This window comes from Camelus dromedarius, chromosome 14 (assembly GCF_036321535.1).
Source record: "Camelus dromedarius isolate mCamDro1 chromosome 14, mCamDro1.pat, whole genome shotgun sequence".
In the NCBI taxonomy this organism is placed as follows: Eukaryota; Metazoa; Chordata; class Mammalia; order Artiodactyla; family Camelidae; genus Camelus; species Camelus dromedarius.
In genome coordinates this window covers 45,884,777-45,912,021 of record NC_087449.1, presented here as the reverse complement: position 1 = coordinate 45,912,021, position 27,245 = coordinate 45,884,777, and the positions used below count along the sequence as shown (strand labels likewise).

The 27,245-nt window shown below is 39.5% G+C and overlaps 1 protein-coding gene across 1 annotated transcript; it reads right to left on the bottom strand.

The window, feature by feature from the left end:
* Positions 1 to 24,061, bottom strand: CLSPN (claspin). Its single transcript, XM_010977546.3, has 25 exons — positions 23,910 to 24,061; positions 21,676 to 21,784; positions 20,705 to 21,153; positions 19,931 to 20,092; positions 19,165 to 19,242; positions 18,774 to 18,846; positions 18,097 to 18,205; positions 17,335 to 17,912; positions 13,311 to 13,502; positions 11,474 to 11,703; positions 10,362 to 10,540; positions 10,196 to 10,260; positions 9,432 to 9,631; positions 8,948 to 9,102; positions 8,136 to 8,362; positions 7,447 to 7,558; positions 6,364 to 6,439; positions 6,031 to 6,134; positions 3,775 to 3,939; positions 3,546 to 3,667; positions 3,170 to 3,297; positions 2,743 to 2,845; positions 2,096 to 2,178; positions 1,672 to 1,833; positions 1 to 1,348 (listed from the first exon to the last, which is right to left on the bottom strand). Exons 1-25 carry the CDS (start codon positions 23,931 to 23,933, stop codon positions 1,238 to 1,240), a joined length of 3,996 nt encoding a protein of 1,331 aa, XP_010975848.2. The 5' UTR covers positions 23,934 to 24,061; the 3' UTR covers positions 1 to 1,237.
* Between the last annotated feature and the right edge of the window lie 3,184 nt (positions 24,062 to 27,245).

Below are 27,245 nucleotides of genomic sequence, written 5' to 3'. Positions count from 1 at the left end.
TATTGAAGAACTAGATACATATTAAAACATCTTTATATACATCTTCCCCATTATAAGATTACAAATATATAAACATAAATTCCATCAAGTCAGCATCTTGCATATTAGTCACAGCTGTAGAAAACCTATATCCTAATTCCACCAATTAAATTGGTATTCCTCATCTGCCAATAAAAAACTGGCATAATTCATTCAGCTTCCCAAGTCCAGCTGCTGATAGTGAAACCACAGTATTCACATGGAATGCTTTTCCAAGGCAGCAGTGACACTTGGGTCTGAGGGAAAAAAAAGAAATCTGTCTAAAATTCTGAAAGCCTCATGGTAGTTCAGAGAAAAGTGGGAGTGGTGGCAATCCTCTTAATATTTTGATGACACTTTACAATGATCTCTCAAAATAAGTAATGGAATACTAAATTGTCCTCTGACTGGTCAGGGCAATGTACTCAAGCCAGTTGAATGCAATAAATAATGGTTATATTTCTTCTAGTCAGAATGAGAAGGGAGGTCCTTGAGCAACAGTGTTTTAAATAGAAAATTTAGTCTTAGGAGAGAGCTCTCTGCCCCATGCCCCATGAAATATCTAATGTAGACAGACACTGGGTGTAACCTTTTATGTTCATACTCATACAAAAAAGTAACTGGTACTTGGGTACCAGTTTGAGTTCTTATTATAAAGGAAGCAAAGGTTAATTGGAAATTTGAGGCTGCCTTGGGAAAAGGCATAAAGGCAAATGGAAGGGCAAGACTCAGATAACAGTTCATCTGTTGATTCCAGGTCCTCTTAGAAGTCTCTCTTTCACTGAGTGCTGGTCACCACGGTACAGATCTTAGGGATGTGGAGGAGTCATTCTGGTACTGACATTCACTGCTTTCTGTAAGTTTCTGTCATGCCACACTTTTTCTTCCTCCAACCACCCCTTTCACCAAAAGGTATCAACCCAGGAAGCTGCTAGGATACAATGTCAAATATTTAATGGAGGATACCTAAGTATTCCATAAGTCAATGTTGTAAACACTGCAGAATTAAGTTAGTGGCCAACCCAGGAAATAATACTAGGAAAGGGAAGAGATGTCCAGAGCTGTGCATGCAGTGGAAAGAACTGGAATCTCTGTCCTTAGTCTTAATGCACTGATTATGAAGGAAGAGGGGATCATCCACGTGAGCATCAATTTCAACCTTCAATGCCAGATACTTCCCAACGAAGTCTCAACACAGGTGGAGGCATCCTTGATGGTGTTAGCTTTCCAAGTATTTGAAGATGCTTTGCTTCGATCCTGAAGTGCTATCATCTGCTTTGAGGCGCTTAGGTGAAGGGGATGTCATTAAAGATGGACCCCTTCTCCGTACCTAGAGAGCAGAGAAAAGAGACAGAGCCAACTCAAGACTCTCATACAAGTACTTAGCTTCAATTAACTCTTAGCAGCTCATAGTTAAACCATGGATGATTAGAAAAAAAAGAGAAAATTTCCACATAAGTTTCAAAGCTGATTACTTAGTGGGGGGTAGAAATCCCCTTGTACTTTCTTGGGAGTGCAAGATTAACACTGTAGCATAAGCCTTTAAGCCAGAAATACATATATATTTGGAATCAAATCAAATCAAATCCATTCATTAATTCATTCACTCATTCTACTTTGGAGAATCACCAAATCAGCTCTCAAATTCCTTACCCGAGGCTTAGATGACTCCTTTGCTTCCTCAGCCTTGACAGGAGAAAGTGTATGGAAGACAAAGTTTCTTGAATTTCGGGGAGCACTGGGGTTGAGGTCAGAGAGGGCAGCCAGTTTCTGAAGCACTGCTTTGGGCTGGTTTAGCAGTGAGCCTGTCTTCAGCTGAGGAAAGAAGAGTCATCTGGTATCAAATTCCAAGTGCCAAGGAAAGAGTAAGAAGTCAGGCCCGCCCTACCTCTGCCAGGTACTAAGGGAACACGGCCCTACCCTGCTCAAGCAGAAAACCAATAGCAGGCTCCTTTGACATCCGCTTCCACTTCCTGCAGCCCCTCCCTCCCCTAATGACAGAGCACTCCCTTAACTTGACCTGGGCCTTTATAACATTGCAGATCATGACATAAGGCTAACAAGGTCCCCAACCAACCTGGTTGTCACTTCCCAGCCTGATGGCTTCAAAAGGATTCCTGAATAAAGACTCTGATTCCTGAATAACCACAGTGCGATTGACTGAAAAGAAAAGACAGAGAGGCTTGTTCTGGGCAAAGCTGAGTAGAATTACTTTTAAAACTAAATAAGCTAAGAAGCCTTTAACTAAACCAATAAACTAAAGCCAAAGGAACTCTGATTATGTTACAGTGGTGACTTGAAACTACAGGAAATGGCTGCAAGAAGACAGACAACTCAGTTGAACTTACTGACTGACTAACAGTAGTAATGAGAAAAAACAAGAGCAGCAAGAGTGTTGAGGAATGTTTAAGAGCTTCAGCTCTAGGGTTAGATATACCTGGGTTCAAATTCCAACTAAATAAAGAAGCCAGAATTCATTCCTCTGAGCTGTCTTAGAACATAATGCAAAACCAGCTGCATATACTCACAGTTATAATATCCACTGCCCAAGAGTCTAAGATCCAAGAACACTGTCTCTCTCCTACCTGTGAGGGGCCCCTTTAAGACAGTATTAGACACAGGTCCATGACTAAGTTGCAACAGCCCCTGAAGGCTGGAGTCACCGCCAGGGTTCCAGCACTAACAATCTAGGAGGCTAGACTCTGAGGAGGACCAAGAGCTCACCATTCTTCTGCAGAGCTTTGGCTGTAACTTTCTTGGCCAGCATCATAAACTGACTGTCTTCCCCAATTTCTTCTTCCTCAACTGCAATTTTCCCCTGCTGTGCCTGAAAATAAAAATCAGACAGCATTAGCAGAAGCCTACAGTTTCCCCAAATAATTAGCATAACCTGGAAGCTAAAGTACTTGGGATATCATTTGTCTTCCTTTTTGCAACCTTTTGTTGCTTTAGATTAAAAAAAATGAATTTTGGACAGAAACATGAATAGAACTGCCCATGGCAACCTTCCCAAAGCACAGAAGAAAATTCAAGGATTAAAAGGGAGAGCAATGCATTGCCCAAGATTTTGAAGCTAACATAACAAGTTAGGTGACTGAGGTGACCCTCATAACTAGAGTCGGAATAGAGGAATGTCTTGCAGGCTGCCTACCTGGTCCCGAAGCCACTGCTCTCGCTCAATTCGCTCCTTTCTCCATCTGGCTTCTGTGTCATCAAGCTGTTCTTCAGTCTGATCATCATCAGAGTCTCTGTGGAACAAGTCCAGCTGGGAAGCATCATCTAAGGCAAAGAATTAAGGCTATCAGCATTCTGCAGTCCCCGTAGGAGGGGTGCCTGGACAGACACAAATGAATCCTTTTCATTTACCACATACTGACACAAACGTTTCCCATCCACTAAACAGAAATTAATGGTCACAGCCAGGTCCTCCACAACAGCCTGCTGGAGTTTTGATTTCCACTTGCTGCCTTAAACTGGACAAAAATGTACCTTGTACCATTTGCTTCTAAAGGCGACAATCAAGATACCTATGTTTTTCCATCGGAATTTCCTCATTCGTCCAGGTCCATCGCTGTGCAGGTCCCCATCGGCAAGGTACCTTTCTTGGTACAAACGTAGCTGTCGCTTATCATCATCCAACATCGTTTTCCTACAACAGGAGAAATGTGGTGTTCAAAACCAGGACAACTCTGGCTGGTTACAGGGCCTGCCTTAAGACACACCCCATTACTCAGAAGGGCCTGCTGGGATACTGACATGTGTATTTTCTTGACTTGACTCTGCAGTTCCTCATCAGAAGGAAGCACTTCATCAATTACATCCTCTTCATATTCATTAAGCTCTTCCCCGTCATACTCATCTTCACTTCCTACGTCACTCCCTGACACCTCTGCCTCATCCTCCAGATATTTCTTCAGTCTCCTGGAAAACAATTTTGAAGATTAGAAAATGCAACAATGAATATACACACAATATAGAAGCAGTGAGAAAAACAGAACATAGAGCCATCTCTAATAACAACAATAAGCTTAAGTTAACAATAACAATACATTTTTATAATATTTAGAAGTCTGTTATCTAATACATACTGTGTGCCAGTAGCTGTGCTTTTGGGCATTACTGCATTCTCTCAGGAAGGGATATTATTATTCCCTTAGATTTACAGTTGAAGGAAATGAGACTCAGAGAGTAAACACCTTACCAATGATCACACTGCTAGGAGGCAGCAGAGCCTAGATTTAACCTCGGTTGGTGATTCTAAGCCAGGACTCTCAATCTCCTCTATATATTCAGGGCATACCTGCCAGGAGGTTCAAATTACTTTGTTTTGTATTTATACTCACCGGCTTAAGAAGACAGACTAGAGATAGTACAGAAAGGCAATAAGTAGACTGGGGTCTTCTTACAGCCCACCAAATCTTGACCCCCCAAGTTGGAGGTATGACTGAGGCTTAGTAACTGGTAATCAAAAACACTGCTAGTTAGTTTCTCTGACTTCAGCTCACACTGAGAACAAATCTGCTGTCACCCTGAGTTCAAAGTCCTGCTATCTATGGTCATGAGTGGCAGAAGCTTGATAGCTTTTTGAAAGCTGATTTTTACCAAAGACTTCACATTATTTTTTTTAAAGTTGAGTTCCTCTAAATCCTAGGGTTCCTGAAGAATTCCTTTAGGGGTCACTAGCCACTAAGCTTCTCAATCTTCCCATCTACTCTCTGTGAGCAGTTCAACTTTTGGCTGTCATTCTTTCTAAGATTTCATTTGAACAAAGGACTCTGTAGTTAAAGTTTAAGAATCATTGCCTTATACGAACTACTGTATATAAAATAGACAAACAAGTTTATACTCTATAGCCCAGGGAACTATATTCAATATCTTGTAGTAACCTATAATGAAAAAGGATGTGAAAAGGAATACATGTAAGTGTATGTATGACTGAAACATTATGCTATACACCAGAAATTGGCACAACATTGTAAACTAACTATACTTAAAAAAAAAAAAAAAAAAAGAATAGAGAGGGGGAGAAAAAAGAATCATTGCTTTAGAAAAATCTATAGATGACCCAAAGCTATATGAGATAGTTAATTTGACAGGTGACAAATTAGAACCCAAAACTGATCGTAATAGAATGGAATGATGGGCTAAAACCAAAATAAATCTAATAGGGATCAATATGATGTCCTATATTTGAATTCCAAAAGTCATCCACACACAATAAAATACTGAATACCTATTAAAGTGGTTTTTATAAAACTTTTAATATCATGGAAAAATGCTTATGGATATGCTAAAGTGGAGGACAAAGCAAGATGCAAGACTGTATATCCAAGAAAACTGTACAGATGTCAACTACATAAAAATGCATGCCTCAAAAGAGTTATAAGGCAATAACCACCACCAATACTTCACAAATATTCTGGATGGTGGGCACAGATGACTTTTTATCTATATCTTTCTGTATTCTTTTAAATATTCCAAAACAAATGATTTACTTTCACGATCAAAAAACAAAACATTTAAAAAAAAAAGGGGACGTCATCTCCCCAAGACTAGGATGAGGAAAACCTGGAATGACAGTAATTCATAGAAAAAAAAACATGGGGAATTTTAGTTGTTTACCAGATCCTCAGGGTCTACAGTGACTCAGGTCTTATGATCTTTAGTTACTTTGCCAGTGGTATGCATGCAGTACAAGGGACGTGGATGTACCACTCTACAGAACAGCAGTCAGACCACACCTGAGGATAAGAGAGCATCCATACGTGAGGAGTCTGGAAGCAATGTCATGTGAGAAACAGCTGAAGAACTAGGGATATTTATAATAGAAATCATTTGAGGACATGACCATCTTTGAATACTCAAGAGACACCAAGTAAAAGGATTTTATTTGATCTGTGTTAACCACAAAAAGCAAAAATAGAAGCAGCAATGTAGGTAAAATGGTGGCAAGCTACAACTCAACCGTTAGGAGGACTTTCTTGCAACTGAAGGAATGAACATAACACCTACATTTGCCTTTTCAGCTTCTCAGACTGCTGCAGGAGCTCTTCCTCATCATCATCATCCCGGTCTTCCAGGGCCAGCTCTTCACTGTCAGAGCCGCTGTGTTCATCCTACAAAATCATACAGTATCACATGCAAAGTTAAACAGAATAAAAACGTGTCCTCACCTAGGACAGGATTTATAAACTTCTGCCCAAACGTTTCATTCTAGGAAACTGCTTCTGATAACATGCCCAACAGAATTCTCAAGAACTCAGATTATTACAAAAACAACAACAAAAACCATACAGCAGCAATACATAGAGTGCAGTTATGATTATTTTTTTCCTTCAACCTCACCTCATCACTATCAAATTCATTATCATTTGGGACAAGCCGAAAGTCTCCAAATTCCTCTTCTTCACCTTCTTCTTCCCTAAAATGCAAATCAGCAAATCAGCAAATCAATAAATAAGCTGCTGAAAGCAACTACAGTCAGCCAACTCAGGACTGAAATAGCAGCAACCCTCTCTTCAAGAAACAGAAAATAAGGTATCTTGCCTTAAAAAAATTTTTTTTTAATTGTGATAAAATACACACAACATAAAGTTTACCATCTTAACCATTTTAAGCGTACAGTTCTTTAATGTTAAGTACATTCACACTGTTAGGCAACCAGTCTCCAGAACACTTCTCATCTTGCAAAACTAAAACTCTAAAACCTTTAAATAGCAAATCCCCATTCCTTCCTCCCCACAGTTCCTGGCCATCACCCTTCTACTTTCTGTCTCTATGAATTTGACTACTCTAAGTATCTCACATAAGTGGTGTCATATAGTGTTTGTATTTACGAATGTATGTATGTATTCACTTGGGATGCTTTCACCTTTTGTCTATTGTGAATAATGCTGCCATGAACACAGGTGCACAAACATCTGTGAGATCTTGTTCACTTCTTGTGTATATACCCCGAAGTGGAATAACTGCTGGATCATATTCTATTTTTAATTTTTTGAGTAGCTGCAATTCTGTTTTCCATAGCAGCTTCACTATATTTTACATTCCCAGCAACAGCAGAAAAGGATTCCAATGTTTCTATATCCTCACCAACACTTGTTATATTCTGGGGTTTTCTATAGTAGCCATCCTAACTGGTCTGATGCAGTATCTTATTATGGTTTTGATTTGCATTTCCCTGATTATTAGTGATGCTGAGCACTTTCATGTGCTTATTCTTGCCCATTTTTACCCTGTTCCCCACCAACTAAATGAAAGAATTATAATTCCCTTACTATGCAAATAGAGACTCACACCCACTGTAAGACTCTCAGACAGGATATGAAGCTATGAAGTTGACCAGCTCTTGCTAAGCCCAGAGAACCTGCCCCAGGATTTTATCAGAAGACTGGACTTCCCAAGTTCCCTCCCATCACTGAGACTCACCTGTCTGTTGGGAAAGAGCCTGAACAAAGAGCAAGTGCTTCTTCCATTGGATCACCCATGCTGCTCTCCTTCTCCTGCTTATTTAACTCTGATGGAGCCAGAGTGGAGACGTCTACATCACAACAAAGAAAAGGATCTGTCACCAAGAAATGACAGCTTTATCCTCTTTCCCCAGCCATCGGAAGACATGCCAGCTCAACACAGTTCTAAGGTAAGCTTGCCCAAAAGAGTTCACCATCCATTCATTCAACAAATCCTTATTTAGGGCTTACTATGCACCAGGCAGCAGGGAGACAGTAGTGAACAAAACAAAATTCCAGCTCCTAGACAGCTTACATTTTAGCAGGGATGGCGGGGAGAGAGGAGTGTGCAGGTGGAAATAATAAGTTAGCATTTATATGGAATTTACTATACAGCAGACACCGTTCTAAGGTTTCCACATACATTAAGCATAAATGACAAGACATATGGCCAAAGCTAAAGCAGTTTTAAGTTGATACTTTACCACTCAAGGAACATAGGATCTCTAAATGTCAGGAGCTAGGTAGTGAATTCAACATACATACAAGAATCCACCACAGCTCTGTTTCCTGTGAACCTTTCACCTGAGAGTACGGGGCTTCTTTTCAAGGACACTGACTTGAGATATTTGGCTGTAGTGAGCCCGACACTCTCTGTTGGATAATTACCCTGAGAAGTGAATTTTCCTGAACAAAGATCCAGAAGTTCCTCCATGTTTTCTTTCTTGTCATTCTTCCCAGGCAGAGGTTTTTCAGCCTGAGATGTGAACTTTCCAGTACACAAATCCAACAGCTCATCCATGTTAGCGTCCATGGCATTCTCATCCATACTGGCCAATGGCAATCGTGGCTTCAAAGCTTGGTACTGATTCCTGTGGTTTCTAACATTTAAGAACCTACAAGCCCAATGAAGATTGTAAAAAATTCTCTAGAAGAAAACAAAGTAGTGGGCGAAAAAGTCTGAACTCATTTCCAATACCAAAGTTAGAAGCTGAATCCCAAACTAGAAGACAAAAGAGTCAGACTTTAGCCTTGTGATAATCTAAAGAGGGAAGGGGAAGCTTATGAAAGAATAAAGGCTATTCAAAAGGTAAAGGCTAAAGGAAAAATTCTGGCTTGAGATGGTGCCGGAGTAGGGCTTGGTGTTATGTCCTTGTAATGTGCCACGGATCTGTCAATTCTCAATCCCACCCAACAATCCTAACATACTAGGATGTATATGGGGAAATTCGATGGCCTTATGAGAGCTGTGCATTTCAAACAAGGCAGAAACTGAAGGATCAGAATGCCAGCAAGGCTATTTACATTTTATTTTCTAGAGAGACTTTGTTCAAACTTGTAGAATGTAATACTAACAGTCTGTACACCTCTCTTTCTCAGAAGAGAAAGCACAGATGGAGTGACAGAAGCTCACTTTATTTTTAAACAAAATTAAGCAGTACTCAGCACCATTCCACCCACAGAAACATAAAACTACCTACCCATCTGCATCCAACAGTTGGCTCTGAGTGTCATCTTCTAAACAGAACTGGAAGTCTCCTGCTCCTAGGAAAAGTGTCTTAGGCTCTGGGGAGGCGTTATACAGATCTTGGGAATCCTCTATGGGAAGTGAAGGCTCAGACAGCTTTCCTGAACTCTGGCACCAAAACAAAACCAAACAAAAACAAAACATTTCACAAATGTCATTCACTGTCATGACAACAACAGAAGCTGCTATTTGTAAAATTTAATCTACTCTCAGGCAACTGCAGTTGAGGAGGACAATGCATAGCCAAGAGAAGCATAAAGAAAAATACTGTTAAGAAAGTACGAACCTTGGATGAGGATTGTTTTCAATACACAAAGAGGGTGGATTTTTTAAACCGAACATACATAATGTGGTGGGAGTTGTTGGCTTGGACACACTTTATTTAGCAGTGTGGGAAGCAAAAGGAGGGGGAGATTAGAAAACCATTACCATCTTACCTTAGAAGCTGAGCTGACCAAACTGGCTCGAAATAGCCCTGGGGAAGGAGATCTGAATCCTCCTGCGGTAGGGAAATGACTGGTCCCACGGCCTGTCTGTCTGTTGCAAGGCTGATAGGATGGAATTGTGGAGCCTAACAGCTCAAAGCTGCTATTGTGGCTGCTCTCCTTTGTCAGTAACGAGCATGAATCATCTTCATCTAAAGAGAGAGAAATACCTTAAGCGCAAGATTCCAGAAATAAGTAAGGTTTGTTTAGGAAAAGAGTTGAGAATGAAACTGTCAAGTAAGATCCACAGGCACGTTTCTCAAGTTACATGTTCCAAAACATCAAGTTAAAGGTAAATTACAGTACTAAGATGGCATTATACAATTAGGGTTTATCCCTCTGAGCTAAGTGACACCTGAAATTTCCTGTCCTTCTTTCACCTTGCCTAATGCCTACGATAACTCTCCATTATCCAATCACTTGTACATCTTCCTTTGATCTACATATGATAGAGATGTTTCATGTCTCACTCAATCAACACACTCACTAAGGACCTATTATATGCCCATAGTCAACTGTAAAGAAACTGCATGTAAGTTTTCAAAAACTGGACCAAGAAAAATATTCTACTTCATAAATTCCTGTCATTGCTGCATGTAAGACTGGGAAAAGTCTACTAGGGTTCAAAAAATGGAACCTTATGGAATTGCGGTCCTTAAGTATCAAAGCTGGAGGATCAAAGAGAAGTCAAGTTCTGCATAAGAGTCACTACTTACCTAGTTTGCTAGGCCTTTTGCCTGAATTTTCATCTGTTTCTGATTTTTCTTCACTAGGAGAGTAACTGCCAAATAAGAAGGTAAATTATTTGAGTATCTGTTTCTGCTTCTTACTAGAGGGGCAAATACCAGGGAATCTTATCTTTCCTTAGCAAGAATTACTTACTCCATCTTGGAAGAGTTGTCCTTAAACAGAAGGAAGGTAGAATCTGATGACAGAGGCTTGGGAACAGAGAGCAGGCCAACTGACTTGCCAATTTCACCACTGCCATCATTGTTTTCCTTATCTATTTCTCTCTCATCTTTGGTTTCTATTTCTTCACTACCGAGAAGGAATTCTGCAATCTTCATCAACCACACCACCCAAAAACAAAATAATACAAGTCAGAACAAACACACTGTTAGTCTGAAATATGGCTGCTTGGTTACAAGTCACATCATAAATCTTAAGAGGTAAACCTGAAGGAAGCTCTGTCTAACCATTAACATAATTTCCCCTGACACTTCTAGAGCTCTTTTATACTTATGTTGTTTTACCTTTTACCCTCCCAAAACTGCTACAAGATTATGAAAGAAGAACCGGATCATCATTTTACTGAATCAATGAGAGGTTACACGATTAGCCTGAGATTATAGGACAACTACTGACCTCAGACCAACCACAGACTGTATCCTGTCCAGTTCAGTTCATGGCTTTCCTCTTTCTTCACCCAGGGTTAGATATTAACCAGGTGTTTCAAACGACACCAGCATTCAAACAAGGATGCCTTTCTTTTTTCTAATACCCAAAATCCTACAATCATCTGTCTTCTTGAGGTGGAAAACAATACTATGGAACAAAGGCAAGAGGCCCTTTTACAAAAATACCCTCCTCAGTGAAGAATGAAGAATAAAATTAACTCAGGAAGATCTCAGCCTATCTGAGAATTTATTTTAGACCTCAACCTGGCCAAGGTTAAAAGTGCTTTTTATTCTGAATAGAGAAACCTAAGTAAACAACAAAGAAAAAATCTACTAATACAAAGCTATTTCAGGATTAGCATTATATTATAATATGATATAATATAACCTAAATATATATAACATATAACACCAGGTGTTCCACGGTGCTGACAAAACTGAATGCACTAAGATTAAGGTACATATGAGCTACCTTTATCTCCACCCCTGAAATCTCTTATATAACTGAACATGCTCACTATACTCTTATTCATATCTGATTTTCTCTTTCCCTTATTCATCACCACCTAGTAACAAAATCACATAATTGCCAGAAACCTCCTGATTGCCTTCTTCCTCTTCTTTCTCCTCTTCTTCCTCTAACGCATCCTCTCCCTCCTCTTCTCCATCTTCCTCAGACTCATCCGTCATTTCTTCCTCCTCCTCCTCTTCTTCAAATCCTTCTTCATTATCTAACTTGTATAACGCTTGGCGCTTCTGGCGTTCCTCAAACCTTCGGAGTTTCATTGCTTCTTGCAGTTTAGCTTTTAGCACCTGAAGCTTTTCCCCTGAAGAGAAATATGAAGAAATACTTTAAACAAAATGACTACACACTACAACAGTGCAAGTGTGCATTTCAGGCAACTCCAGAGTGTTTAGACACATCCCAAAGGAAAACCAGGGACCTTAGTATTCTAGGTTTCTGTTATCTTAACAAACGGGGATGACTATGAATTGAGTGTGAAATAGAACTTCCATGATTATGTTCTACATCCAGGGATAATATATTACATGGAGATTATAAAATTATTATTAAAAAGGGCAAAAAAGTGGTGAGGGGAGTGGGACTTCAAAAGTCTCTGGCTCAGAAGCCATGGAGGAGAATACTGATACGTTCACCTACATTAAAGGAAAAGAGAAGCAACTGAAGAGTAAAACAGACAAAGAATATGAACTGGTAGTTCACAGAAAAATGAACATATATTGTTAATAAACAAATTAAAAATAATGCTTAACCTCATTTCTCATTAAAGAGATACAAATCAAAATAATGAAATACTATTTTTTGTATCTCTGGCAAAAACGAGGTGGTTTGATAACCATGATTATTAACAAAAAGAAACAAACTCTTACACACTGTGATTCAAGTGTAAATTGGTGCAACTATTTTGAAGGACAGTGGGATGACACATATATCAAAATCTGACTCACTGATTCCACTGTGAGGAATTTTGCATCCAAATATACTAACGTATGTATGATACTAGGATGCAATATTATATGAAATACCAAAAACTGGAACAAACATGATATCCACTAATAGGAGTACAGTTAAACAAATCAGTGTTATATTTGCATAATGGAGTATTATACAGCTATTAAAAACCCTCAAATGCAATACATGTATCTGCACTCTTGAATTAGGTAGTCTGGATTAGGCTGCTAGTTCTACCACTTACCTTTAAATGCTTTGTATATATCAGTTTCCCTCATATGTAAAATAAGGTCACTAATGTTATTTACTGTCAAGCACCTAGAGCAGCAGTATTCCATGTCTTTCTTTCACACACACACACACAATGGTATATGCATATGAATTTTCTTAGGACACACAAAAAATTAACAGCTGCCTTTGGGGAGACTAATTTTTCATTTTACACTTTTTTCTCAGTGTTTTAATTATTTTCTGTGTGATATATTACACGTTTTTTTCAAAGTGGGAGTGGGAACAACAGACTTGTCCCTAATATAGATTACAAAACAGAATGCATAGTATGATTGCATTATTATCGTTATTTGTTTGTTTTTTAAAAAGACATGTAACTACATGCAAAAAGGGCTTAAAGGGATATAATATGGTTATAAAAGATGTCTCTGATAGAGACTTGTTGAAGTTTTTTGTTTATCCTATGTATTTTCTACAATGGATTTTTTAAAAATCAGAAGACAAAGGCTATTTTCAGAAATAAAGTCATCTTACCCACCCCACACATCTGGGCAATGCTACACATGAATCATGCTAGAGGTACTGCTGTCCAGTCTCCAAGGAAAAAGGCTCTACAACTTTGCATTATGGGCTCTTCAGCAGCCATGAAGACCTGTCAGAATGCAAAGAAAGAAGCATCCCCCAACCTGAAAAAAGGAAAAAAAAAAAAAAAAAAAAGAACTCTAATACCTGGTTTTGTGTGGCTTGCTTCATCTAGCTTCTCAGCTGCCAAAGTCAGAGGAACCACATCTGCCTTTAGCTCTTCCTTTCCATCAGTGCCCACATCTTTCACTATGATGTTCACGTTCACCTTCTGACCAGCCCTGGGTTTGGCTGCTGGATTAGCATGCTTCCAGAAACGCTGCTTCAAGGCTTCCAGTTCTAAACCAAAAGCCAACAAGTATGTCAATTTGTCTTTAAGATTCCAGTTAAGAATTACAAGCTAAGTTTTTTAAGTTCGATAAAGTTGTAGGGGAAAAAATATACAGACAGAGACACCAAAAACTCCTTTGCTACTAACACCCATGTCCCATTCATATAACTTAACCCAAACTAATAGATTGCTGCAACTTATCTTCCTCAATACACTTCAAATCTCCTTTTAGGATAGACAGTTACAACTGAAGTTTCTAAATATGTGCAATTCTTTTAAAAAAATGTATTAAACTGGTAGAAAAAATACCATACTTAGCTATTCAAAGGCTTAATTTTTCATGGGTTTCAGTCTCCTTTTACAAAATTCCCTATTTTAAGCATATCATTCTTAGCATATCATTAGCAATCTCACTAAACACAAGCAAGGTCAATTTTAAAAATGGAAAAAGAAAATAATAATCAAAACAGTCAGTGATGTAACTTGGCATCAGGACTGGAAAAGTTTTTAGGTGAAACTTTTATGCTGATATAATCAGTACAATTAGAAAGGAAATCCTACTTACAGGTGGTCCCTGTACCACACACTCAACTTGTATACAAATGGGTGTATTCACACACACACACACACACACACACTGGGAGTAGTGAGCTCAGTGGTCTAATGCCAATAGAGCCTTTCCCTGCTTCCCCAAGCCATTGATCAGAACTTTCCTTTCTCACTTAGCCAGCTGCCACCTGGCACCATTCCCTACTCAGTGTTTAACAAGTCAGTCATCTGTTATAAGAGAACTGACAGTTATAAAGAAAAAGGAAAGGAAAAGAAGAAAAGCTCCTTTGGGGTTGAAGGATGCTGGCTGTTTTCACATGCTGTGCCTTCTCTTGCATGATAAAATGTCCAGGATACTCCAAGTTAGGTTCTTTTTCTAATGCAATCACCTCATACTTTGGTAGTTTTGTGGTTAGCATCTAGATGTGGTTCTTCATTCCCTAGAGGGTCTTAGCAGAAAAAGAGAAGAACTGGAAGGACATCTTTTTATTCTAAGTACCTAACATTATTTATTAGCAAAAATCCAACTCCAAAGGATGGTATATTTACATTGCAAACCAAAGAGTAGAGAGAGAAGCTGTTAAGTCTGCATCCTATTTTATAGCAGTTCAGTGAGGTTGGAAGCAAGAGGTAGTGGCAGTAGAAAGGTAACAGAAACAGGCAGTGCCAAGAGAATAAAAGAAATGGATGCAGAGGAAGATTACTCAGGACCTAAAATAGGAGTAGGTCAGGAGTTGCCTTCTTTCTTCTGGAGAAAGGCCCTCAAAACTCTTTGTCCCCCAGCCCACTAGAGCACCTACTTTCCTTGCCCTTTACTACGTGACTCAACCACCACCCCCCTCACCACAGAATCCCTGTTCAAGATCCTCTCCTTCCATCAGTCTTTTCCCAGCACCCTTCATCTCCTCTCTAAGTGAAAAGTCTCTGCTCCAGCTCAAGTCTCCACCTGAAAGCCCTGCATGACCTGGCTTCTGGCCGCCAACCCCCTTGCAATCTTCACTTCAGCTAGCCAGAGCACCCTGTGCTTCCTCTTGTTTCTGTGTCTTTTGCAGGTCTCTCCCCTGTACCAAGAAAGCCCCCCCTCACCTTTCTGTCTTGGTATCTTGTACTCAGCTTTCAGGACTCAGCTCAGGTATTAGCTCCCTTCAGAAGCTTCCCTGACTCCCTGCAAGGTACTCTTTCTCCAGGCTGAAAATATGCACAGTGCTTAGCATCCAGTAGTATGTTAGTCTGTTTGCCTACCTGTTACTCTCACTAGACTAATTTCCTTGAGAGCAGAGACCACATCTTACTTGTATACACAGCACCAACACCATGTTAAATAAGTTTATTGCATGAATGAATCAATGTTGATTCTAACTTCATATATATTATGGAACAGGTAGGTCTGGAAACCCAACTTTCATGCCAAATATTATTTCTGAAGGAAAACATATTCTGAGTTAAAAACAAGTGCCTACTATGTGCCAGGCGCTGTGCTAGTTACCTGTGGAAGCCAGGTGCAGTGTTGGAAAAATTACCCAATCTCTCCAAGCCTCAGTCTCTTCATTTGTAAAATAATATCTGGGGCTATGAGAATTAGGAACGATAACTAATAAAAAATCTATCAGCATCTAATGTAGTAGGTATGCAAAAAAAAGGTTTCTTCCCTTTCCTGTTCCCCAGTCCAAGACTTCAGATAACTTCCAGTCTCATACAACAAAATTTTGGTGTCTAATATAGTAAGTACTCAAAAAAAGTTTCTTCCCCATCTCTTAGTCTGAGGCTGTTTACGTAACTTGTAGTTCCACACAACAAAACTTTCCCTCCCTGTTCTGGGCAACAGCTTATTCCCATGTTTCTTTGCTAATGGAGCTGTGCTAATTCTGTTATAGAACCCTTCCACCCACCACCTGCTCTGGTCAAACTGGCTTACACATCCTCCCAACATGCACCACACACAGAGCTCTTCCTGTCCCTTCCAAAAATGTCCTTCTCTCCGTTTCTACAAAGTCCACCCATTCAATCAACAAAGACTCCCTGAGCATATTTTATGCACCAGATACTGTGGCTGACCTAGCACCTGCCAATCACATGCTATTTCATGGAGGGTCCTGATGTAAATAATTTCACTAATAATAGAAATAGCAGCCACCATTTGAGTGTTTCTTTATGTGATCCATTTGTCTACAGTATTTCAACAAATCTTCACTATAGCCCTGTGAACAAGATAGTGTTATTATTTCATTTTTTAAAAGAGATGGCTTAGAGAAACCAAATAGCATACTCAAATTTAAATAGTGAATAGCATAGTCCAGATTCAAATCCTTGTCTTGCTACAGAGCCTACGCTCTTAATTATCATATGACACTGCCTTGACGTAGAGGGGGGAGCCCCCAATTTTACCTACAAGTCAGAAGTTTGCCCAATGTGGGTAATATTTGAGTTCTCTCTTGAAGGATCATTCATCCACTCATTCATTCAATAAACATGGTTGCCTAGAATGTATCATCCACTATGGAAGCATGGGGAATAGAGTGGGTAGCAAGCCAGAAGATCCCTACTCGAAGCACAGAGGAGAAGGTAGTGAACAAGTAAATCCATCCGCTTTTCTTGCGGGGGTGGAGGGGGGCAATGCATCCACTTACTCTTCAAGCCTTCCTTTAACCACCTACTATAAGAAATTTATCCCTCCTCTGAACTTTCATAGTTTATTCTAAATGTTTCCTTCAGAAAAGAATACTCTTCCCTTTCCTCTGTTATTTAAATTTTTTCAATTATCAGTGACACATGTTCAAGATAAAGATGTCACCACTTTCTCTTTTGCATTACTGTTATTTACATACTTATCTCCCCTGCTAAAGTATAAGTAGCTTAAGTGTAGGATAAATGTCATATTTTTCAGGAATGCCTTATAGCATCTTGCACATAGTGCACTATTTAATATTTGTTGAATGAGTGAAAAAAAAAAAAAAGAAACTCAGTTTTGCAGACAATTTGCTGAACCAAGATGTTTCTAACTATGAAAAACTGAATAGTGTTTTGCCAGTGTCATACCATAACATGACAGTAATGTACCCTCTTCTGTACATTAACTATCAACAGGTTTCCATTTTAAACAAGGTTTAGAACATTCTGATACCCTGTTAAACGCATCTCAGTGAGAGTCTGTCTGCATCTGTTATATCTGTAGGATAAGCCTATGTGTGATTATTTGTTTCTCCTGTGTTCTCTGTCCTCCACAGTGGCAAATAATAGGAAGCTGCCACAATAAATCACTCTAGAGAAGCTCCCCACGATACAAAGGATTACCTCTGTTGGTTTCAGGTTCTTCAAGTATCACAAAGGAATCTTTGTCGGCACCCAGCCGAGGCTTAACGAAAACATCTACTCCCAGTTGTTTAAGTCTGTCCACAGTGAACCTCCTCACTTTTTCAGGTGCCACCACTGCTGCTGATTTAGTTTGCTGGCTGGGCTCTTCCACCTTCTCATCTGCTTCTGTTTTTTTCAGGCCTTCTTTGCACTCCAGGGCACAAGATTCAGGTGCCACAAGCCCTCCAGCCTGATACTCCTCACTGTCCTTGTTCCCAAGGAAGCCGGATTCCTGTTGTGCCACTGAGCTATCCCCAGATGAAGGTCTATCATTACTCTGCTCCTGTTTCTCAGGAACTTCTAGCTCTTCACTTCCCATCACATCCTTACTGCAAGACTCATCGGATCCAGCAGTGAGCTGGGGTTCATTTGAAACCGCAGGGTGTGCATTAATTTCCATTTCACATCCCACACCTACTGTCTGTTCAGAATCTTTGCTATGGTGGTCACTGTTCATCTCAGTTGTGTTTGCAGTGTCTATGATTTCTTTGTGATGGCTTGACTGATACTTAGATGATCTAGAGAAAGGAAAAAAAGCTGGAGTTGAAAACTACCCTAAATGTGAAACATTCTCATCCCTTAGCACATAATTAACCAATTATATCAGTTTTCATTGAGAGAAGAATCTGAATTCTTTACATCAGGTGTTTGCCTCAAAACTGAGTATCTGTGAAAATTATAATCACAAGAAAAGGTTCTTACTTCAGTAGCGCCATGGCGTTTCCCTGGCAAGTGGGCCGGGGTTTACGTTTGAAGAATTCGTGAATGGTTTTATTCTCAGGCATGTGATATGGAAGATTAAGTGCAGACTCTACAAAATGGGACAAAACAAATATATATATATACTGTATATTCTGAAATGTTGCTTCATATTCAGTTAACTAAACAGTACAACTAAAGCCATCACCAGAAACAGAAAACAATCCTGCCTTTAATAAAAAGAGGATCTAAGTACAAAAGAACTCCCTGAAGACCAGCGGCTTTTAAAACTAGTTGTGAAATTAAACTGATCCAGGAAGTTTTTTTTTAAAAATGCAGATTCTTGAACTCCATTTCAAGCTTACCAAATCAGAATTTCTGTGGGGCCTAAGAATTTATAAATTTGAAAGGTTTCCAAAGGGATCGATACAGCTGGGCCATAGACAACCATTTAAAAATTCCCTCCTTACTGCTACTACAGTTCTGGAAATTTTCTCAACTTATACTAATGAACTAGGGGCTTTAGAATAATGGTCATTCACCAAGATCAATTCTCAACTTGATATTATAATCCATTCATTTGAGAATTGTTAAAAAAACAAAAGTCCCCAACATCTAAGTTGAGCTTACAAAGAAATATCATGATTTGCCTCAATATTTACCGTACTGGTTTGTATTACCTCGAATAAGGCGCTGAGTCTCACTATGCAGTTTTTTTAATGCTTCCTTACTTAACTTGGCTGCCTTCCTTTCCTTCAAGAAAACAAAAAGTGAGATTACATTAATGCTATCATCCAGAAAGATATTCATCCCTTAAGAGTCTGCTCTCATCAAGAAGAGGATGGAGAGGGAACAGTACGCACTAACAAGCTCAATACAACATAAACTCCAGCAGCTCACTTATTTGCAAGTCTCAGAATTAATTCAACCCAATTCATATCTGTGTCCCTACTATGTACAAAGCAATATCCTGGGTAATAGGAAAATACGACAGACACAATAAAATTCCTAAGAAACCCACAACCTCCTGGGAAGAGCTCAACATGACAACTACATAGGGCTCTAACTCACCTTCCTAGTGGCACCTTTGGATAAGTCACTTTCTTCTTCAAATGAATAGACCCCACTCTCCAAAGACAGTTCCTTTTTCTAAAAGAGAAGATTGTAAATGGATTAATACGGACAAAAATTAAACTGACACAAGAGGATGTTGCTTACTCGAAGATTGCTTTTACACTCCAACAACCCATCATGCTACATTAATAGTAAATCAGTAATTAACAAATATAAAATGTTACACACACAGCATGTTCTAATGCCTAGGAAACAAATCAGATGTCTCCAGTAGAGCTTGGGCCTTCGTTTCTCATACCTCTGTATTACATCTTTCCCTAAGGAAGGACAATGACTCTCGGGGAGCTAAAGATAATCTTAAGAAGAACAACTATGCTTCCAAACACTCAGGACAATGATGCTTTGACTGATGTTTCTCTTTGATACCCTTTCTGAGACCCGATAGGTTCATTTCTTAGAGGCCACAGGATTATAAAATCTACATCTCTGACCCATTATTTGCCTGCTTCTTACACAACATAAAGTATCTTACTTCTTTTCCCCAACATTCCCATTAGGGCAATGAAAATACTAGTTTCTAAACAAGTTAGCATGTCTACTACTTGTACTGCACAATTCCAGAATTAACAGCCGAAAAACTTAAATCAATTGACACTGTTTTTCTTCAGTTAAAAAAAAAATTAAGGTTCCAACAGTAAATTAGAAAACAAAGTGCAGGTTAGAAGCAGTGAGTTAGCTCTTACTGCAGGCATCTTTTACTTGCCTTGTGCTTTTTGACTTTGTTTTTCACAGCCGCCCTTATTGATTCCAAGGACTCCTCATCTTCCAGTGGAGAGTTACTCTCCTCTTCCAATCCAGTTTCAAAAAGGTCTTTATCCACAAGTAGACAGCCACTGTCATTAAAGGGCTGTTTCACATCATCTTCCTGGATAACACATAAAGAAAAAGCAAGATCCAATCATTTTAAAATCCAATGTTTTACATCATATGGCAATTTGGTTCAGGCCAGAAAAAGCCCAGCCTTCATCAATGAACAAAGTATACAGCATCCTAGAACATTCTCACTGGTTCCTATCCCACAGTCATCATTTGAAGTCCACGCTGTGATTTTATGCAATTGTCCAAAACTAATGTAATAAATAGTACAGTTTTTTTTGAAAAGTCAATTAAATGCTTATTAAACAACTAGTTTATGAAATTTGAGGATGGTTTTTCCAGTTAGTAAACAAGACTTCTGACTGATGAATGCATAAAAAATCCTCCTATGAAAGTTAATTTTCATCAAATCAGCAGCAGCAAACAATAACTCCATGTGCTCACAAAGAAAATCAGAAACTCATTTATTTGGAAGTGTCCTCATGAATCCAAAATGGAGAAAGAGACCAACAGGTTTGAAATCACATACCCCATTATTTACAGTGCAAAGCAATCAACTCAAAGCTATACTCAGAGTGCAGATTCACCTCAAGAACTAAAAGCAACCTTTTCTATAATGTTAATCTGCCTTAGAGATAGCAAATTATTATTTTAAATGTACCTCATTTTTTGTTTCCTTCTTTTTCAGCCGCCTAATTTTTTCCATCTTTCTCTCCTCTTTCTCAAGTCTTCGCTTTGATTGTAGTTTTGCTTTTCCTTCAGTTCCTTCATTATCATATAGGGGTTTTTTGGAAATCTTTCTGTCAACTGTAAAGTCCACAGAGTTTTCAGATGGGAGACCCAGCTCTAAGCAAGGTGTCACTTGGGTTTCAAGATTTTTCTGATACAAAGACTCCTCGATGTCACTTTCACCACTGTCCACCAGAGTTTTATAAAGCCTTTTGACTTTTTCATTTTTTCTGGCATATAAGTTCTCTTTATCTTCTTCCTCAACATTATCATAGGTAATTTTTTCTGGAGAGTTATTTGTGTCCTCTTTTTCAGAATCACTGTCTTGTAGCACCTTCCTGCTTTTCAATTTCTTACTCACGAATATCTCTTCATCTGAATCTGGAGGAAACACAGTATTTTTTAGAGGTCTACTGTTAGTCAGCCTTCATCCTAGTCCCACTACTCCTTAAAAACATATCCAATTATCCAAGTATAGATCACCTTGTGAAATTATGTAACTAACATTAAGAACTGATTGTAGCAAAGCAAATCTAAAAATACATTTTGAAAAGTATTTCCCCTGGAAAATATCTCTTACTGAGAAATGTAATTATACATATTTACAATGTGTAAAGCTGTTCTGATCCTCTTGGCAGGTGTTAAAAATCCTTTTATTATAGGATGAATGCATTTTACCAGGCAATGTGGTAGTTTCTGGATATTTTATACATTCAATAATATAATAGAAATGGTTATTTTCAAAAGGGTACAAGCACTATTATTTTGCCTTTGTAATAAATAAACAATAATGTTAGGCATTAATAATTTAATAAAAAGAGAATCATGAAATTAATCCAGTCTACTTACAACTCAAGCTTCCACATTCTATTCCTAAAAATAAAAGTACTGTCTATTACCAACCTTGTTCACTTGAGGGCCCAACTGTTTCAGAGCTGCCCTGTCCACTATCTGAAGGACTATCTGCTGCTTCTTGTGAAAAGAGTTTTGAATCACTGACTTCTAGGTGAACCTAGAAAATAAGAATATACTTTGCATTAACCAGCAGGTGACAGGAAGCTGTAAGTACATAAAGATACACAAATCATCATGGAATCATCAGGCCGAAATAAGGAAAAAAATCAATATAATGGTTTAACAATAGGATGACACTGAGAATTACCGGACAAAAAAACAAACAAAAATACATCATTCACCTTTAAAGGATAGTATAATACCAACTCTTTATTTTGAGTTATGGTAAGTAAATTTAAAGAATCAAGCATTTATTGTGTTTTTCTGTATGAATTGATTCTCACTGCATCCAAATGACATGTTAAATTACACCAGACAGGCAATCCAGATAAGGGAAACTCTATAGGACAAACAATGTGGTTTCTTTAACAGTAAATTGAAAAAAAAAAAAAAAAAAAAAAAAGGGGAGAGGAAATAGAATTAAGATCTATACATACGCACATATCAATGACTGCAATATGTAGGCTTTGTTTGGATCCTGATTCAAACAAACTGAAAGTACATGTATAAGTTAAAGAAATCTGAACACTGGCTAGGTATTTAATATCAAGCAATAATTCTAAATTTTTTAGCTGTGGTAATAACATTGTAGTTATCTTTTTTGGAAAGCCCTTACCTTTTGGAGGTGCATAGTGAAGTATCTGTGGTTTAAACATGTGTGAAATTTTCTTCCAAATAATCCAGTAAGGGGTACAGTGGGTGGGGGTTTAAATGAAACAAGATTGGCATGACTTGATAATTGTTGAAGTTAGGTGATATTTTCATTATAACAGCCTTTCTACATTTGTTTATGCTTGAAAATTTCCCCAAAAACCAATTTTTTTAAAAGCCACAAGTGAAAAAGCTAAGGAGGAGTGGGTATGTTAGGTGACTTTACCAGTTAGTGACCAAGCTGACCCCAGATGCCATGTCTACTACCTCCTTGGTGTTCACAGGGCTCTGAATCAACTTATTAATAAAGGGAAAATACTAACATCTGTAATATATCATGGCACAAGTTCTCACTCTAATTGTTTCTCAAACAGCGATTAAATTGACTTGAATATTGAGTATCATTATTAAAATAATAACCAAAAATAACAAACTGAGGAATCACTGAGTATCATCATGTTTATGCTGATGATCCTCCAGAACAATCCAAAGCAGGAAGGCTATTTGTGGATATGGAAACTGAGTTCGGGTAACCACATGCCTAAATATATGGTGATGCTCTTAATCACTCTATCCTAGGCAATCTGCAGCAGAACCAGCAACAGTCGCGGCCAGGAACACTCAGTAATCAAGGTATTTTAGTGCAGTATTTAAAGAAAAAATCAAATTGGCCAATTATGGTTCATGAAGTCAGCCACTGGCTTTTGTAAATAAAGTCTTTTTGGAACCAGGGTCGGGATGAGGGTGCGGTGAGTGACACAGAATAATGCAAAGGCAGGGCTGGATCTTGCCTTCATTGAAACTCTTGATACTTTGTTCAAATTAAAATCAAGGAATTGTTTGCATTAATTTTTGTTTTTAAAAAGACTGCATTAAAATATTATCTTGATTACTGAGTGTTTTGGTGCCCTCTTAAATTTTGCTCCCAAAAGAGTGTCTCACCCTAGTTCCAGCCCCAGAAAAGAACACAGATCTGGAAACAGATGTCGCTTCTACGTCCAATTCCGACAGGGACCAGCCAGCCACCACCCAATTCAAGACCCAATTCCGAACTCCCTAAGGCTCCCGCCGTCCGTTTACAGAGAATGCTGCCCCGCACCCCAGTGGCCGGATTCTGCCTGGTCCTCCCTCTCTTTTGGGGCGCTGTAAGAGGAAGAGCTCCCGCCGCAGGAAACGCTCCAAAGGGGCGGGCGGAGCAGGCTGAGCAGGGAGTCGCAAAGACCAAGAGCAACACGGCCGAGGGACCCCGAAGCGCGGAGACCCCAGCGTCGAGACCTGCAGCAGAGTCGCGAGCGCGCGGGGCTAGCGAGTTTATCTCCACAGGGCAGCGAAGCCGAGATGCCGCGGTGCACGCCGGGAGTTGTAGTTCCCCCAGCCTCCGTGACCTGCTCGGCCCGGCTCGACCCCGCGCCACCTCATCCCTCGGCCCTTTGCCAACGTAGCCGCGAGTGGAGGCAAGTGCATGAACTTACCTCGGAAACCACTTCGCCCGTCATGACTCCGACCTCCTCAGTGCGCCGCTTGGGGCGAAGCAGGCCCCCGGTTCCCTCACCCGGGGCGCCGCTGCTCCCGCCGTCTCCTGCCAGGCAGCGGCGTTCGAGCTTTCGCGCCCAGCCGGAGTGGAGGCCCCGCCTTCGACGATTTGGACCAATCTAGATGAGGCTTTCTGCATGAGGCCACGCCTCCGCACCTTCCTGCCAATCAAGAAGCGCCTTCGGCCAGCCGCGCAAGTATAATCTGGATTGGGTTGGCGGGTCTCCACTCTTCTTGTCAACTGAGGCTGGGGGAGGCTAGAGCGTTCCGACTGTCAGGCAGCCAGACCCTCTGGCCTTGCAAGACGGTACCATGCGAGTGGTGGTCTTTAACCTTTAACCCCTGCCATAGCGCGACTGCTCCCATCAAGCGCAATTTGAGGAGTAAGAAGGAAGTGAGCTGAGAAACAATTCCTGGGCACCCGAGGGCATCCCCTGTGGGGATTTTCTCCAGGACCTCCATGCCGGCAACGGCTAGATCCCGCTCCTTCTTGGTAGGTGACAATTAACACCACTGGACATCAATACAAGTTTTGTGGTTTTGCAGATACCAACTACTATATATAAAATAGATAAACAATAAGTTTATACTGTATAGCACAGGGAACTATATTCAATATCTCGTAGTAACCTATAATGAAAAAGAATATGAAAAGCAATATATATGTGTATATGTATGACTAAAACATGCTGTACACCAGAAATTGACATAATGTCATAAACTGACTATACTTAAATTTAAAAAAAAAGAAAAGTTTTGTGGGCTTCTCAGATACCAAAGAATATCCTTAGATAACCTTTATAATTTTATTTAAGGTTAATTTGAGTATGAAGAAAACACCTACCCATCCCACTCCTATACTCTTTGGACAAGTCAGGAAAAAAGAATGAAAGGTCTGGAGTCAGACAAATCCCAGACAATTCTAATCCCTTGTCACTGTGCTGGTTCCTATCTTTTTGCTCCTCCAAGTCCATTCTCTGTCTCTCCTTATCCTGCTTTGTTCAAACAAAGCTGACTTATCCTCTCGGCATTATCTGAGCTCCCTTACCCTCTAGATTCTTGCTGAATCAAGATACTAGAAGATACTTTACACGATTACTGTAAGGAAGAGATGAGTGCACCAAGAAGGAAAGGTCACAGTAGTTACCACCCTGACTTCACCCTCCATGATCGTATCCACTGATTGGGTGACCAACTCATCCCAATTTTCCCAGGACTTTCCCAGTTTTAGCATTGAAAGTCCTACCTTCCAGGAATCTCCTCAGATCCAGGCAAACCAGGATGATTAGTCACCCTGTCTACTGACCTCCTCTTCCAAGTTTCCAGCTTTAGCTGGGTTCAAATAAAAGTTTTTTTCTCCCCATCTTCATTTCTTCACCTCCTCACCACTTCTCAACACATTTCTGCTCCCCCCAACAAGAGCCCATCATCCATCCTCTTCTCTCACATCTCAGTCTATCCACCTTTTCTCACACTTTACTATTAATTTCTACATTGACGATTCCCAAACAAACACCTCTGCACTTCTCCCTCATATATGGAGGGCTAACATTTATTGGGGACTTAGCCTGGGACAGAAACAGTTGCAAGAATTTTGCAAACATTATCTTATTTAACCTTTAGAGTCACTTTGCAAGGTAAATAATATTACTACCTCCATTGTGGCAGATGAAAAAACTAAACCTTTAAAAGGCTAGTAACTGGTGGAGCCAATATTCACACCCAGCTCAGTCTGACTCCAGAGCTCATACCTCCTCAGAGAGACCTTACCGCTACATTTCCCCTCTGTCCCCTGTCCTGGTTTCCCTGATAGCACTCACCTCTGCCTGAAATTTTATTTTCATCTATTTGTATATTGTCACTTCAAGAGGACAAGTACTTTGTTTTCTTTAACACTATATCCTTATTATCTAGAATACGCGTTCTCAAACTTAAGCATGTATCAGAATGACCTGAAGGGCTGGTAAAAACAGATTGTTGGACCCCATTCCCAGAGCTTCTGATTCAGTATGTCTGATGTGAGGCCCAAGAACCTGCATTTCTAACAAGTTCCCAGGTGATGCTAATGCTGCTGATGTGAAGACCACACTTTCAGAACCGAAGGCTTAGAACATACCTGGCTCATGGCAGGGAAATCAATCTGTTTGTTGAACTACTTAACTCGGTCACTTGACAACTATATTATTCTTCTTGCACCCCCTCTGGAAGTGAATAAATGAGATGATACTCTTGATATTAGCATTTTCAGAACTGATTAGCACTTTTATTTGGGGAGCACCTCTTCAGTCACCAGAGAAACTGAGAGCTCTGATTTGGAGAACAGGTGGAAGAAATGAGCTACGAAGGAGAAACCTTTTATTCTATATATTAACTTGTGCCAAACTAAAGTGAGCCTGTATTTGAAATGAGCAATCTGTATTCTCAATTTTAGAGAGAATATAGCACCATAATCCAACAGTCACCAGATCAGAAATCTGGACATCACCATGACTCACCTCTGTCTCTTGACTCTCTAGGTTAATCATCCAACAAGCTCTGTCTATGAATTTGATAGATGGCAGTGAGGGAAAGGTCTGGATTTTTCACTTTGCAGGGATTAGCCTGAAGCTGTCTCATAAACGGCTTTGTGATCTTAGGTAAGACATTTAGCTTCTCAGAGCCTTGTTTTCCTTATTTTTAATTAGAAAACATTGGACTAGATCATGATTCTCAGTGGGTTTGACTGGCAGAGCACCTGAAATTATGGTACTCTATAGGAAATATTTTGCAATACTGATACACTTATTTTGGGCTCATAAATTAGGAAATGTTTTCACAAGTGGGGTCTATCATTATATCAAACAAAATCAATGTATAAAACCAGTTATGAATAAATAAGTCCTGTAATTTAATACGCTCAGCCCATCCCAAAGCTCTATATTTGCTTGCTGGCAGCAAACAAAAGCAGATTCCAAAGGCCTACGAAAGTTTGGAGGGAGAAAGTTGACTAAATTCCCATATCTTTTACTTCATCTTTTCTGGAAATTGAGACAGCCTACCATGTTAAATTTTTAGTACTCTTCTTCCTCTGGGATTCAGTTATGAGAACTGCTTGCTTTTCCAAAAGGGCACTAAATCTTCATCCCTGGAGAAGCACTGCCACCATGTGGCAGTGCTTGCTCATGTCAGTCCATCTATTGCCTGTAGTCACTTTATCCTAAAACTTTTTTTTTTTCCACTTTAAGATTATTCTATGAGTTGTTTAAACTCTAAAGTCTACTTCGGAATGGTGAAAT